Here is a 15,344-nt window from a genome sequence, read left to right on the forward strand (position 1 = left end):
GTAGAGCTAAATAATTAATTAAACTCAAATTGACTTTATAAGGTCATAGAGGACTCTCCAACAATGCGGGCCACGAGGTCGACAAGCTCCGACAACACTTCAGCACAATGAGAAGAAAATTAGGGAAAGAGGGAGCCGCATGTGAGAAATGAGGGAAAAAGAGAAGAATATAGGGAGGGGGAGAAAGGGAAAAGGAGTGCGCGTGACGTGCACAATTTTTCTTTTTACGAGATATTATAAGTTGTATTTTAGCCTGGCTCATATAAGGGTTGAGTGCTTAGTTTAAAAATGTACGAAAGTTTTGTAAAATTAAGTCAAACTATAAAGAAATAAAATATAATTAATCATATTTTTTTAGAAAATAATTATCAGAAATGGTGTCTTACCTAGCACGCATATATGACTTAACTTATATTCCCCTGTGTTAATTACATTCTTAGGTTGGTCTAGTTGATGTCTAATGGAAATCATTTATGCTTTTTTTAATGAATAATAACCAAACATCATCCTACTCTCGAGAGGGAGGCAAAAAAAGTGAGGAAGTAGCATTCCTCGCTATATGTTAGATTATTAAGCCAACCTTTCTCAGAAGTAGATCACTCAAGCCTCAGACTGTATGCAATAGCACTCCAGTAAAAAGTATTCATCAGATATTAACTCCGACATTCATATAAAAAATAACCTCTGTCTACACTGATAGTAAGATCTGATTACTAGGCTTACACTGATAGCCTATTTGTGATGTGATAAAATGATTACACTCCTATACTGCATCGTATAGTTTATAGACTTTTAACTATTATTTAAAGGCCATGCACAACTTAAGCACAATCTTACTCGCAAGCAAACTAATTTTTCAAAATAAAAAAAATGCACGCGTTTAATTAACAATTTAACATTGTGTTGGATAGTTTGCAAGCAGTAGGTGCAGACGAGGCCCATTGTGGCCCAATATATTCCTCGGCCTACAGCTTTTAATTATGTCGGCCAACATTGGCTGACGACTATTTTGTAAGGCTAAGAAGGCCTATGAGCCCGTTTGATATGTTGGCATCTGTGGTGACTCGCCAGTGACTCAGTGAGTCCACTCCTCGAGCGAAACTGCGGTGGAAGCCTTACAAGCGACGCAAAGAAAAGGCCTGACTACTGACTAGTATAATTCTGGGGGTCAATGCTACGAGGGCCATCTAATATAAGTAAGCCTATTTGTGATATCGAGCTCATAATTGTGCTTTTGCAAATTAGATTACAGTTGTAAGGGGGACAAAAGACAACCTTGATCCCGTAACACCTGTCAATCCCACACCCGCACACCGATCAGCGAATCACCGACCGTTTAAATAACTGACAGCCACCAAGCAAAATCTTTCCACCCACATGAATCAACGGCTGCGATCACATCACAAGATCTCATCCTCACCGTTGCGCAATCGGGCAGGGGTATAGGGTTTATACACACGCCCGGGTCCCCTTCTCCCGTTCCTCTTTCGGCCATTGGAGAAAGCTAGGGCGAGCTCAAGAACGCACACGAGAGAACCTAAAGGCGAGCTCTTAGCCAACTCAAACGGCCTCCCCATCCATCGATCTTTGAGATAAAATCCCTACCCGAACCCCAATCGATCCCTCCCACCACACTGCACGGCTCTGATGGCGGGGGTCTCCTCGGAAGGCTGCGGCGGCGCCTCCTCCTTTGCCGCGGAGTCGGTGTTCGGTAGGAGGATCGAGTTCCACCCGGCGAGGAAACCCTTCTCAGCTATCTCGAGTGGCGGCGGAGGCGGCTTCTACCTCGAAACCCTGAACCCAAGCCTGGATCCGCAAGGAAAGACGGCGGAGAGCCCCGCGATGACGATGCCGAAGTCTGCGGGGAAGCGATCGGAGGGAGGGGAGTTTTATGAGCATCGATTGGACCCCGAGCTCAGCTTGAGGATCACCTTCCGAAGAATCGTGAGTAGGATTGAACTAGGATTCGCTCATCATGCATTTCATATCTTTCTCCTTCCAGTCCGCCTTTGGATTGCAAAATATTGATGCATGAGATCTCCGGTTGGTTTTTCTTTAGCTAATTGGGAGAAGGTTTTGGGATCTTTCAGGGAGCTGGTTTGGCGAATCTAGGGAATACTTGCTTTCTGAATTCAGTTCTCCAATGCCTGACATATACTGAACCTTTCGCGGCGTATCTACAAAGTGGCAAGCATAAGACCTCTTGTAAGTTTCATTTGTTTCCACAAATGTGAACGAAATATGCAGTATGTTTGTTGATCGTCCTTTCTCTAGGAAAGCTCCTCTCACCATGTTCTTAATTCACTTATATTATAGATTAAGGTTGAGAACATATAACTTCTGAAAATAAATAGAATAGTTAATTAGTCAGCTATGTGCCACTCTAGCTTTGTTCTGCATCATTCAGTAGAGATTAAGAACGAATTATAATTTGCATATGAGGTCTTTAAAGTTAAGGGGAAAGAAACTTTAGGATACTTGCATAGAAGTTGATAGAGGTGATACAGAAATCTTAGGTTTGGTGGAAGCTGCCGGCAAGGTTGTGTAATATCAATGAACAAGATCATCAAAGATGTGGACCATTTGGAGGTTCCTTAATCTACTCAACTTTTCTCTGTTCCACCAAGTGGTCAGCAAAATGTTTATTTAGAAACTAGAAAGCCAACAGAATCAGCAAGTATAGAAATTTATTGGATGAAATGGATAGATGTATACCTACACAGTAGCCTTTTGTCATGAAGTAATTGGGGAAAAGAGAAAAGAAGGGAATGAAATAACTCTGTTTACTTAATTGTCTAAGCGTAATTGTTTACCACCAGTTTCCCATGGATATGGACACAAGTGATGTGGTGCATTTGCATGCTTCTCCAATTGTTCAACTGCGGTAGAGCAAGAAAGCAAGATAGGGAAATAAGCCAAATGAAAGATACTTTCTGTCAAAGTGCTGTGGCAGAGTTCTTTGAGGAATCGGTTCAATACATATACTTGTTCGATTCCTATGTTGACAGGCTATAACAAAATAAATGATGATGTCCCTATTGTCATGTTTGCAGATACACACAATGAGGTGCATGATCTCTTGCACCTAATTAAAATTAGGTTTTCCTCCATCATTTAAACTTTATGATTTATCATAGCCCATAAAGTTTGTTTTTATTTTGTAAAGATTCATAGTTCTCTAACATACTGTACTTTCTCATCTTATCCCTTATTTTGGGTGTGATTTCTGTCTCACCATTAATGAGAGTATTGTTCGCCCTTCTGCAATAGGGATTGCAACTGTTTTATATATTTGGAGGGGTGACACAGAGGAAACATGCATATGCACATTCTTAGAGTGATATACACGTGTGTGTATGTATATCTGAATAGAAAACATCATTTTCTAGCCAATCACATGAAATGTTATAAACTACCTTTGCCATAGTCGCCTCCTTGGTGCTTTACTTATCACAAGATACACATTTGACTTTTTGTTTTTATTAAGGTCGCACTGCTGGTTTTTGTGCGATGTGTGCTCTCCAGAATCATGTCATGGTTGCTCTACAATCCACAGGGAAGATACTGTCACCATCTCATCTTGTCAAGAACCTGCGATGTATCCTTGAGATTTTTCTTCCTATACGAAAACAAATGAATTAAGACAGGTTTAATTTCTTGCAGAGCTAGAATACATGATCTTACGGTCTTTATATAATCTTGCTGATGGTTTAATCTTTTAGATTTTATGGAAACTGCAATCCTTGACAGCACGTTAGGCATATCACGCAATTTTCGCAATTTCAGACAAGAAGATGCACATGAATACATGGTTAACTTGCTTGAGTCAATGCACAAATGCTGTTTACCTTCTGGTGTCCCAACTGAGTCTCCTAATGCTTATGAGAAAAGTTTAATCCACATGATATTTGGTGGTCGTCTCAGAAGCCAGGTAGCTTGTCAATTTATATATGTACGTAATATCTGAAGGGAACCTTTTGTTAATTTAGCTAATCCATTTTTATGGGGCAGGTAAAATGCATGCAGTGCTCCTATTGTTCCAACAAGTTCGATCCTTTCTTAGACTTGAGTCTGGAAATTGTCAAGGCCAACTCTCTGCGCAAAGCACTTTCTCATTTCACAGAGGTGGAGCAGTTAGATGGTGGTGAGAGGCAGTACCAGTGCCAACGTTGCAAACAGAAAGTTAGGGCTCTCAAGCAGCTTACTATTCATAAGGCCCCAAATGTGCTCACCATTCATCTTAAGCGATTTGATTCTCATATTCCTGGTCAAAAGATAGACAAAAGGGTGGAGTTCGAGTCTACTCTGGACTTGAAACCATTTGTTAGTGACCCCCCTGTGAGTTGAGACTTGACAATTGTATTTCCATTGACTTTATTTTCGTGTTACAGAACTCTCTCTCTCTGATATTGCATTCCTTTTTGCAGGAGGGAGATTTAAAATATACCCTTTATGGTGTTCTAGTACATGCAGGGTGGAGTACCCAATCCGGTCATTACTATTGTTATGTTCGCACATCAAGTGGCATGTGGCATTCTCTTGATGATAATAAGGTTGACCTTATCTCAATACTTTATTTGTGTATAGCTTATCAAACTATGCATGCTCTGAGATCTGTTGTTGGTATAACTACTTGGCACTGCTGGAATTTGTTAAGTAATTAATTCTTTTACTACATTAAGGTCGATTCATATTGTCTGAAATGTTTGATTTTTAATGTATAGCCAAGTTGATGATGTTCAATTTTATAGGGCAGTTTATTATATATAAAATTTGATGTGTGAAATGTGAATAGAATCAATAGACATTGTAGGTGCTACCAGAAGACATCCAAACCCTTGGCACATTCTCGAGTGTATTGGTTTAGGTGTTGGTTGAGCCGAATATGATGTGCATTTGTATTTATTCACGCCTTTTTGTACATACATTTTTGGTGTTAAGTCTGAATTAATGGAGTTGTATCTATGTATGATATGCACCAAAAAATTTTTGAAGTCCGTATTATTTATTTTGGGAAATTTTTGTGATCTTGTTAGTTTTCGAATAAACTTGTACACAAAATTATCTGAAATTGCTGAAATATATGCCTGAGATATAACTTTTGTAGTATATCAATAGATAGGATATTGGTTTTAATTCTTAAATAGTAATCCTCATATCATAAATGATTGAACTATGGCACAATTTATATGCTCTTGAAATATCATCGCTTTCTTCAAATATAACCCTCTCAAAAGTTTCAAGTCACTATCTTGAGTACTCTTTAAGCTAGAACTACATCAACACTTCAATATTCTTATTTGCATCCTGGGCCTCCTCACTGGTTGTGATGTATTGGTATTTATGAGATATTAGTAATAAATGCCTTGCTTGTATATCAAACTATAATTGAAGGAAATTCTTTGAAAGGTATGATTACTGCACTATTTCTGGTCTAAAATCAATTTATTCTATTTTCCTTACAAAGCGGCAAATGGAGGATTTTCATTTATATACCTCTCTTCACCTTTTATCTTCTACTGATTCTTCTAAACTAATTGAATATAGGTGTACCAAGTAAGTGAGAAGACTGTATTGGCACAGAAAGCTTATATGCTGTTCTACTTCCGTGATAGAAGTTCAACTATCAAGAAAGATGTGGTCCACAAAAATACCATTTTTGCAAATTCCCATGGAAACAAACTAATCCTTGCATCTGTCTCAAGCTCGAAAGGTGCAGTTCAAAATGGAGTTGTGGAAAGAAAATTAAGTACTTCTGCATGTAGCTCTATGAACTTCAAAACTGATGCAATTGCTGATTGCCAATCTATTCCTGCAACAAACATGCCAGCTGACCAACCTGCACAAGGAACACCTGCTTCATTGCAAAAGAATGACAACATGAAACGGGAACAAGACCCTATCTCCCAGAAGAACAGCCTGATTTTGCTAAACAAAGCTTCTAAGTTGCAAACAAATGGAGATGCTATGTCTACAGAAATGCAGCAAATAATGTTGAACTGTACAAAGTCTCCATGCTTAAAAGACTCTTTGGCTGCAAGTTTGCCAAACACTAGGGAAAACAAGATGGCAGAGGACTCAAAACTGCAAGATAAGTCAAAAGATAAAGGTCTATCCCTGCCCTCTCTCGGGATTGATGCAAGAAATCATCTTCATGACAGTTCAAATTTGGGAATGAAGTCAAATTACCTTAATCAACAGAAAAAGAAGCTTTTGCCGGATGTGGACAAGGTAAATTTATAATTCCTATATTCATTGGAATACTTGTAGAGTTTTGTGAAAAATTTTTATTGCCTTGTCCTTGACACATTTAAATATGCTGCTGCTGATGAATTTTCAAAATTATGGCATATCATGCAAGGTGGAAATCAACAATAAGCATGGAAAACTTCCAAATCAACCTGATCATTTGGATGGATTCATTCAAAGTGGTGCATCCCGAGATACAGCTCTGAAAGATCAGGTAGTTTGCATTAGAACTTCTTTGTTTGTTTCTAAATCTGAATTAAACACTTTAAAAATATGTGCTTATCCTTCCCATTGTTTTGTGGAAAGCATTCACTCAATCTACAATGCCAGAATGATGGGGAAAGCCTTCTTAAGGTGGAGAAACCTGAGTTAGTCAGCATGTTAAGGAATGAAATTAGTACAAATAGCTTGCTTAAGGAAGTTGCAGAATCTGGCGCTAAACCCTTGGTCCGTAATTGCTATGAGAAAGGAGGAAAACCACAAAAGCTTGCAAATTATCTAATAAAGAGCATGCCTTTTGGTCGCAAACAATTACTGCTGTCTTCGTTAAAGCTGCATAAGAGTAAGAATCTGAAGAGAAGCAGAAAACATTCTCCAAGTCCGAAGCACCTAGTAGAAGTTGTGCTTCCGGACGATCTTTTCAGCAGAAGTTTTCAGGGAACGTCAGTATCTGCCAAAATTGTAGATTCTAAGACTTTGCATAGAAATTGTCCACATTCTAGTTCATACAAAGAGATCAGCAATGGTGATGTGGGTGTAACTAATGAAATAGTGCATAAGAGAGATAGTAAGGTTGATGTCACGGCACCTACTTGTGAGCATTCCAGAAGTTGCTTGGGATCTACATCAGATCAATGCAACTTGAGAGAAACAGATGCAAAAGAGAAAGATCTACACCAGAATGAGTTTCTGGGTTTGCTAACTAGGGGCTTAACAACAACCACTGGTAATTGCGTGGACTTGAGACCTTTGTTTTTTTTTCTCAACTTTCTTTGGTGTTAATTATTCATACTTGTCCTGAATCATCTGTATAACGAGAGCCTTTTTGTTTGCAGTTGCTCAGTGGGATAACATAGAAATGCCAAAACTGAAGCTACACAGCTTAGAAAGTTCAAGACAAAATAGCATTGGTTATGTACTGGATGAATGGTAAACTTCTTTGACCTTCAATCACAAAATCATAATTTAAATATGAAATGATATGTTTCAGAGTGAAACTAGAAGTCAACACGAAAATCTGTTTCTTGATGTTTAGTGTTACTGTGGGTGATGGGTCATTCTTTTTTGCGTATAAAGTATGTTGTTAACTTCAATGACCTTACACCTCCAATTCTGTTATTGAGACATTATGACCTTTATATACTCAACAGTACACTTGTGAGTATCCCATAATAATGAAGAGCTTAGCTACAATTATTGTTGTTGTCCCTACTTGTTATATTATGTTTAGCTCTTAACTTGAATAGACCATTTATAGTTGTTGTAGTCATTCTTATTTCTACGAGGTTTCTTAATTTAGCCTTTTTATCTCAGGGATGAGGAATATGATCGTGGGAGGAGGAAAAAGTTGAAGAGTTCCAAAGAATCATTTGATGGACCAAATCCATTCCAGGATACTGCCAACATGAAAGCACGAGAGAGAATGAAGTTTAAGGTGGATCAAACCAGACTGGGAAATCAACCGCTAAGGATATGAGAAGGGGAAATTTTGTTTGTTATTGTTGTGTTTCTTTTGCACGATGAGTTTTATTTTATCTTCAAGGTATTTGGAGAGGTGATAATATTTCTTATTTATTGCGAAAATTTATTAGAGAGTGAATTGAGAAGATTAGAGAGTGAATTGATAATGGAGAACTTCTTTTAGGTCAATCCCTCTACTTTCTCCAAGCCTTTATTTTCTTATTTTTGTGCCTTTTGAATGATAACTTTGTTTGCTGCAAAAGGGACTTTGAAGAAGCGTCTTTTTTAACTTTGTTTTGGAGTGAGATCTTTTTACGTATCCCCACTTTAATCAGTTAAAGCATCCTCACCTTTAAACACACTATAATTTGATATTACTTTATGTACTTGTCACAAAGGCTCAGGGTTGCTTTTAAGCTAAGCAAATTTATACCCTTGTGATGTAATGAGGCCCTAAAGAATTTCTAAATTACGAAACACAATATCTTCACCAAGTTCACTGTATTGGTTCAATATCATTTCTGAGTTGCAGAACTTTGGTTATTTATTGTTTAGATTCTTGGGTTAGTTCAAATCCCATTTACACATCTCGCACCTAGTTTAATCTTTATACGCTACAGTTTAGCACAAGAAGTTGTTGCAAATTAAACGAAGTTATGTGAGAAGTAATAGACATAGTAGGCATGCATAGACCAACTTGAAAACAGTATGGTTGCAAGTGAACTACTTATAAGTCATGAACAATTACAAGTCTACGCTGAGAATATTATTCAGTCGTATTACGTACTGCCCACACAATTCCTCTCGTATCTCTACGCATTTAATTTTCCTGTCACCATTTCTATTGAACCCAATTCGGATATCTTTTCTTCTTCTATTTTTTGTTCCTTTGACTAATAAAACTATAAACATTTCGCCTGATTCCGAGACGTGAATGGTTGGTGAGAACAAAGGATAAACTCTATCCGTTCGCATGCAGGAGTAGTAGTTCTTCTACTGATCATTTATTCACAGAATCCAAAATCTCGTAAAGTTAATGCTAACAACGTACGTGTCGACATTACAACCTCTATGATTATATAAGAAGGGAAGGTAAGAATACAAGATAATATTTTTCAACAAAAATATTCTAAGGGTCACGACGATATCTTGTTTGTGAAGTAAGAAGAGATAGACGAGCACCTAATGGTGAATGCGTCTCATTTAAAGCATCTCTAATGAAGTATATATTTTAATGTCAGATACGATATGTTTGGCAAGAAAACCAAATTGACGTGATAATTAAAAGTAGAGTTAATTATTTCCACAAGATGCGTCTGTCCCGTTACATAAAATATAACCAGGCTTCAGAGATAATTCTGTGCAGCTCCACTCTTGCTGCATTTTCTCACTTTAATTGTTTAACTTTAAATGCTACCCTATCTGGAACTGATAGTAATGTAAATATTTTGGATGATTCCAATATGAAGAGCTGTTGAATATAAACTTTTTTATTTGCTACTCAGAAGAGGATATAAAGTAGCTAGCGTCTGACTATATTATCATATAAAATGGAGGATAAATTCGCAAATCACTCACCAAATAAGAGATATATTACTGATATATATACATTACTAGTACAGTACCTAACAACTTTAAAAATTTTAGATCCCAATCTAATAATATGGTATTAGAGCCAGTTTTTTTTCATAATCTATTTATAATTTATTCGGCCATTAGCTATATCTAAAAACCCAATAAGAGAGAGAAATCCAGGTTGCATATATATATATATATATAGAGAGAGAGAGAGAGAGAGAGAGAGAGAGAGAGCCGGGCAAAGTTGAAACTTGGAACTTACGTAGGCATATAAATTCAACTCCTCCTTTGTGAGTCAGCCAGATTAATTGCTTGCTCTCTGTGGATTCCAATCCACAATTCTCTCTAGCAACTCCATGCCATGATATGACATCAATTCTAGCACGCTTTTGGACCGATCGATATGATATACCAATCACGTTCACATCCTAATCTCAGACAGCAACAAGGCTTTAAAAAAGATTTGCTAGACTTAGCACTTCAGATCGATGCTCAATATAACAACACTTGGATTCCAAGAAAGGACGAGATTTGTGAATAATTCTTTGCTCTCCAACCAACACCCTGATATTAGTATACCAGCTGCCAAATGAGGCCATCTTTGATCGTAGTAGTAACAACTAGCTTAATTTCAACCCATGAACGTGTGACATTTGGAAAGAGTAGAATTAACTCATTTGCTTACTCGATATCGAGTCATTGTTGTCTTCACAAATGCCCACTTACTGTGACTGAAGAGTAGATCTACGTGACAACATGTCATGTAGTTGTCTCCAAAGTGAGCTACACCGTGGAATCCGATTTGTCTCAACTTAAGATCTTTTGTTCTCAGATCTTAAGATCCACAGGAAATTAATACCACTCACTAAGGTGGTACGTACCTTCGTGATGAAAGATACGAAGTTTTGAAATCTAAACCTTAGGTTTTAATTGTTTTGTAGCGAATGTGTTTTACGAGAATTATACTAAAATTCTTATTAGTATTGATTCATAAATAGATTATTAAATTATAAATATATTATTTGAATTCTTACAGTATATAGGAACTTTCCGCAGCCTTGGGTGGAGACGATCTGTGGAACGTCACAGTAAGTGGCGCGGAACTTTTCCCATCTCTGACTTCCGTCCAGGTTTCCACTTCCCCTCCTCCTCCCCTCTCTAGTCTCTACCAGGGAGTCAAACGCCAAAATAATTATTAACGCAGGTCCACCGTAAAAGCTTTCCACCCTCCTGATCTCGTAATCCGACGGATGTGATTTGTCCTTATGCGTGGCCCCCACCTTGCTCGACCAAACCCCGACCCCGACGCCCTAATCCCATTTCCCCCTATTTAAAACCCCGCCTACTTCCCAATCCCACCATCCCCGGTGAAAAGCTAAGCTAAGCTAAATGAGAGCGGATTAGTAATAAAAAGTGTTTACTCTTTTAATGTGATTATAAATAGCAAGAGATACGAATTGGCCGTCTTCTTCCTCTCGAGACAAAGAGCCTAACCCTAAACTAGATTTTGGAACCAGAGTGGCATGAATCCGAGTAGCAGAGAGATGCAAGGGATGGCCTCCTCCGCCCAGATCGCTCTCCAGGATCTCCAGAACGGGCAACACCACCACCACCATCAGCAGATCCAAAACCCTAGCTTGCATGGCGGCCACTTCGACCACGCCAATGATGGAGCTGTTGGTGGAACTGGCCACGACGACTTTCTCGACCAGATGCTCTCGAGCCTTCCTTCCGGTTGGGCCGACCTCGGGAACTCTAAATCCCCTTGGGACCTGAGCTCCGGCGACCCGAACGGCTCCTCCGTTACCGGCGGGAATAAGGAGGTCAACTACGCTCCGTACGACGAGTCGTCCTTACTAGCAGCCCGGCTCCGGCAGCACCAGATCAGTGGCGGGAGCTCACCGGGGGTGAAGCCCTTGATGCTCCAGCTAAATAATTTACAGCAAAGCCAGCAGATGCTACTCCAGGCGATGGGGAGATCACCGACGGGATCCGGCCCCGGCGACTCTGGCCTCCTGCTTCCCCTCACCCTTGGAAGCGGTGGCGCCGGCGAGGTGGACGCCCCCTTCAAGTCCCCCAATTCCACCGTACGCCTCCTTCCATTTCCATCTCTTTTGCCAAAAAAGATCGCTTTTATTTCAGTGTATGATAAAAATTGCTCTTTTATTTCTTTCAACAACAACAACAAAAAAAAAACTCAGGGAGGCGAAGGGCTCTACAATGGGCTGGGAGGAACTATTCAGCGCGCGGCTCAAGCGGCAACACAGCAACAATTCCACCATGCCCAGGTTTCGATCAACACCTCAAACTTTATTCTTCTTCTCTTCTTTTTTTCAGTTTAAACTGAAGCCACTATAAGCATTTTGATGCTAAAATGAACTCAAATACTGAAAACAGCAGCAGGCCCAGAACTATGGAGGAGCACCAGCGACCGGAGTGCCACCTCCATCTCCGGCCGCGGCTGCTTCGGGTGGCGGCGCAGCGCCACCGAGGCAGCGAGTGAGGGCGAGGAGAGGCCAAGCCACCGACCCCCACAGCATAGCCGAACGTGTAAGCTACCACGAAGAATAATAAAAACGTTTTATATTTTCCTCTCTTTCTCTCTCTCTTGTTCTTAAAAATTAGAAATATTTTTTTAGAGTTATAAGCTCTTAGGGGCATTTAAAGCTCCAGAAACCTAGACGAGGCAATAAATGCGTTGCAATTGCAACTGGCGCTCTTCCATTTGGATCCAATTGGAAGGAATTTGTCTGTTTTTATGACATGTTTACTTCTCTGGTCTTTTTATGGAATATTTTTGTTTCTTTCCGTGCGTGCAGCTTCGGAGAGAGAGAATCGCAGAGCGGATGAAAGCTCTCCAGGAGTTGGTACCAAACGCCAACAAGGTTAGATTCTTTTCTAAAATCTAAAGACAAAACGCTATTAGTTGAAAGAATAATTGGATTGGATTTAGTGATAAATTAATTTCGTGGGAAAGAGAGAAGAAGGCACGACTATCCGTGAGACATCCTCCTCTACTCGGACGCCGCGATCGCATCGTGGCCCAAAGCATACTGAATTCGCTTTACGACTGACTGACTGGTCATTCGCAAAAGCGAGGGCATTTACGTCATTATGTTTCAATCTTTCGTTGTTCTCTCTTTAACTTGACGAGGTTTGGATATATACTGAAATAGAAATTAGTGGCATTTGGTAATGGCAGACAGACAAGGCGTCGATGCTGGATGAGATCATCGACTACGTTAAATTCCTCCAGCTCCAAGTCAAGGCAATTAATCTTATCCGACCCCCCGATAACTTCCTCCTTTTATCTTAAAACTTATTACTCCTCTTATCTTATCCGTGTATTTATCACTACTATATATATATATATATATATATATATATATATATATATATATATATGTTCGTGTCGTGTCCTTCAGGTTCTGAGCATGAGCCGGTTAGGCGGTGCGGCTGCCGTCGCCCCACTCGTGGCCGATGTCTCCTCAGAGGTAGTACTTACTATCCAAGACGGATAAAATTAATCTATGTTGCAATCTTTAAACCTTGGAATAGTGTTGTTATTCACGCGGGGAATAAGTATTTGAATTGTCGCGGGTGACAGCGACCGGTCGACCCCAGCAGCACCGGCACGCGTGCCGCTGCTGCGAAATTCCCGAATCGCCCTTGCTCACTTTATCGTGGCTAATTTGTGCTTCTTCTTTTTTTCTTTTCAGGGGCAGGGAGGAGGAACCGCGCGTAACGGCGGGGCTAACGGCGTCTCGGCGGCGGCGGGGAACGACGGGCTGACGGTGACGGAGCAACAGGTAGCGAAGCTGATGGAGGAGGACATGGGGTCGGCGATGCAGTACCTCCAAGGGAAGGGCCTCTGCCTCATGCCCATCTCCCTCGCCTCCGCCATCTCCTCCGCCACGTGCCACGCACGCCCCCCCTCGGGGGCCCGCCACGCCAGCAACCCCGTCGACGGGACGCCCTCGTCGCCGAACATGTCCGTGCTGACGGCGCAGTCCGCCATGGCGAACGGCGTCGGCGGCGGAGTAGGAGACGGGTCACGGACGAAGGACGCCGCCTCCGTATCGAAGCCCTAGATGACGGTGACGGGACGGCGTCAAGGACAAGTCCTCCTAAGCGTCAACTCCCCCCCCAACGACTCCAACGATTCCTCTTTCCTCCTCTCTCCTTTATTTTATTTTATTTTCTTATTTTACTTCTGTTTATTAAATAGTTGTTAAATTCTGAGCCCACTTTGTATCAGCTTCGCCTTTTTCCCTGTTTTCCTTTTATCTTTTCTATCTGTATCAACTTTTCTCTTTCCTCCACCCCTTTATCCTGCTTTTTGGTTTACTTTAAATCCAAGTTTGTCGTTTGCGGTTGGATAGAGGACCTTCGTGTCGAGAGATTGCTACTTCTAACTCGCGAATCGGGGAGAGAAGAGAGAGGGGTTGCTGGTCAAAGGCTGGAAATGATTACACAGTGAAAGTGAAGGAAGGGTTAGTGGGGGTTGAGTAAGGAGGAGTGCAAGTTGATCCTTAATTGGATGTGATAATGGTACAAATGATTGACTAACATTTTGTTTTTATATTAAGATTGGAGATGGTTTTGAAGCTAATATAAAGTGAAAGGCGTGCGAGGAAGATAGGGGAGGGGTCAACTAGTAATGCGTTTTTTTTTCTTTTTGTCTCTTTATATATATATATATATATATATATATATATATAGGTAGTGCGATGATGATCTTGATGATAAATAATATAGAGGGTGGGGCCGAGAGAGGAGATGTGAAGTCGACTAAGGGAGCTGCATTTGTTCTCGTGTCTGCACGTTGTGGCATGTTTTCTGAGGAAGATGATGAATGATGTTGTGATGAGATCTCACTCTGAGAGTAAAGAAAATTTTCTAGAGAAGGCTGGAATCACCCAAACGTATTCTCAGGTAAGAATATAATATAAGAGACAATAATAAACTTTGGACACGTAGAATTTTAACTACTTTCAAATTTTAAAATAATATTAAAAATAATAATCTATTTTACTGTATCCATCGGTAAAACAATACTAAACTTAACGTTTTAGTTTTAGATAGATAAAGTGTCTTATCAAAGTTTGATCGAACTCAAAAGAGGAAAAAATATAAGAAATAAAATTAGAGCTAGAACAAAAAAAAATGCAAAATAATGATGATAGCTCTTATTAATTTTTAATTTAAATTTTACTTAATATTTTGTTAATAAAATGGTAAATTATTCGACGTTTTCTAGCACTGAAAATTTCATAAGCAACTCCTTAAGTGTCACCTGCTTATATCATCAGCCTTCGTGCTAAATAAACTATGCTAATCGAAAGGAACTTGTTTTACATTAATAAACTCTAAATTATTTTTGCGCCCACAACAAAAGGCAGGTGGACCGAGATCAGAAACTCCCGTTTTACTTTGGAGGCGGGAGAGTGCTCCTGCAACGAAACTGTATATGAACAGTGTTGTTCAATTCTTCTAAGGGAAGAGGAGTGAAGAAGAGATCTCGAGGATGGGCTCGTTAAAGTACAATTCAGGATATCACTAAAGTATAGTATACAAATAGTCTATGAGCAACTCACAGATTAGGTAGCACCGGATATTTCATCTGACAAATCAAGTATTATATACAAGAAAGTATGGAGTTTTTGATCAAACTAGTCCTAATCTAAAACTTTTTTACTAGAATAGACTACCTTTAAAATTTATTTACCAAATGAGATCTAATTTACTGTAGCCCTAACAAAAACGTTGAACTTATCGGTGTTTTTTCTCTTAGTAAAAATGATGATCAATTAGTGTTTTTATATAGTCCTAAAAGC

At 39.7% G+C, this 15,344-nt stretch overlaps 2 protein-coding genes across 4 annotated transcripts; both read left to right on the forward strand.

Moving 5' to 3' along the window:
- Positions 1-1,475: 1,475 nt before the first annotated feature.
- Positions 1,476-8,118, forward strand: LOC140784835 (ubiquitin carboxyl-terminal hydrolase 23). Of its 2 annotated transcripts, XM_073132424.1 has the most exons (11): positions 1,476-1,944; positions 2,091-2,205; positions 3,488-3,598; positions 3,759-3,931; positions 4,012-4,338; positions 4,428-4,553; positions 5,548-6,231; positions 6,362-6,463; positions 6,556-7,195; positions 7,305-7,398; positions 7,783-8,118. In XM_073132424.1, the coding sequence occupies exons 1-11, from the start codon at positions 1,648-1,650 to the stop codon at positions 7,943-7,945; spliced, it is 2,832 nt and encodes a 943-aa protein (XP_072988525.1). In that variant the 5' UTR covers positions 1,476-1,647; the 3' UTR covers positions 7,946-8,118. The 2 variants fall into 2 exon arrangements, with proteins under 2 accessions (XP_072988525.1, XP_072988533.1); XM_073132432.1 differs by lacking the exon at positions 1,476-1,944 and having other exon boundaries at positions 2,112-2,205; positions 3,488-3,647; positions 3,723-3,931.
- A 2,729-nt stretch (positions 8,119-10,847) lies between these two features.
- Positions 10,848-13,829, forward strand: LOC140792440 (bHLH transcription factor RHL1-like). Of its 2 annotated transcripts, none has more exons than XM_073143448.1 (7): positions 10,848-11,594; positions 11,709-11,795; positions 11,905-12,057; positions 12,327-12,392; positions 12,710-12,775; positions 12,933-13,001; positions 13,227-13,829. In XM_073143448.1, exons 1-7 carry the CDS (start codon positions 11,031-11,033, stop codon positions 13,596-13,598), a joined length of 1,377 nt encoding a protein of 458 aa, XP_072999549.1. In that variant the 5' UTR covers positions 10,848-11,030; the 3' UTR covers positions 13,599-13,829. The 2 variants fall into 2 exon arrangements, with proteins under 2 accessions (XP_072999549.1, XP_072999558.1); XM_073143457.1 differs by having other exon boundaries at positions 10,868-11,594; positions 11,908-12,057.
- The last annotated feature ends 1,515 nt before the right edge of the window (positions 13,830-15,344 follow it).

Source organism: Typha latifolia, chromosome 1 (genome assembly GCF_019914945.1).
Source record: "Typha latifolia isolate L0001 chromosome 1, TyphaL0001v2, whole genome shotgun sequence".
In the NCBI taxonomy this organism is placed as follows: Eukaryota; Viridiplantae; Streptophyta; class Magnoliopsida; order Poales; family Typhaceae; genus Typha; species Typha latifolia.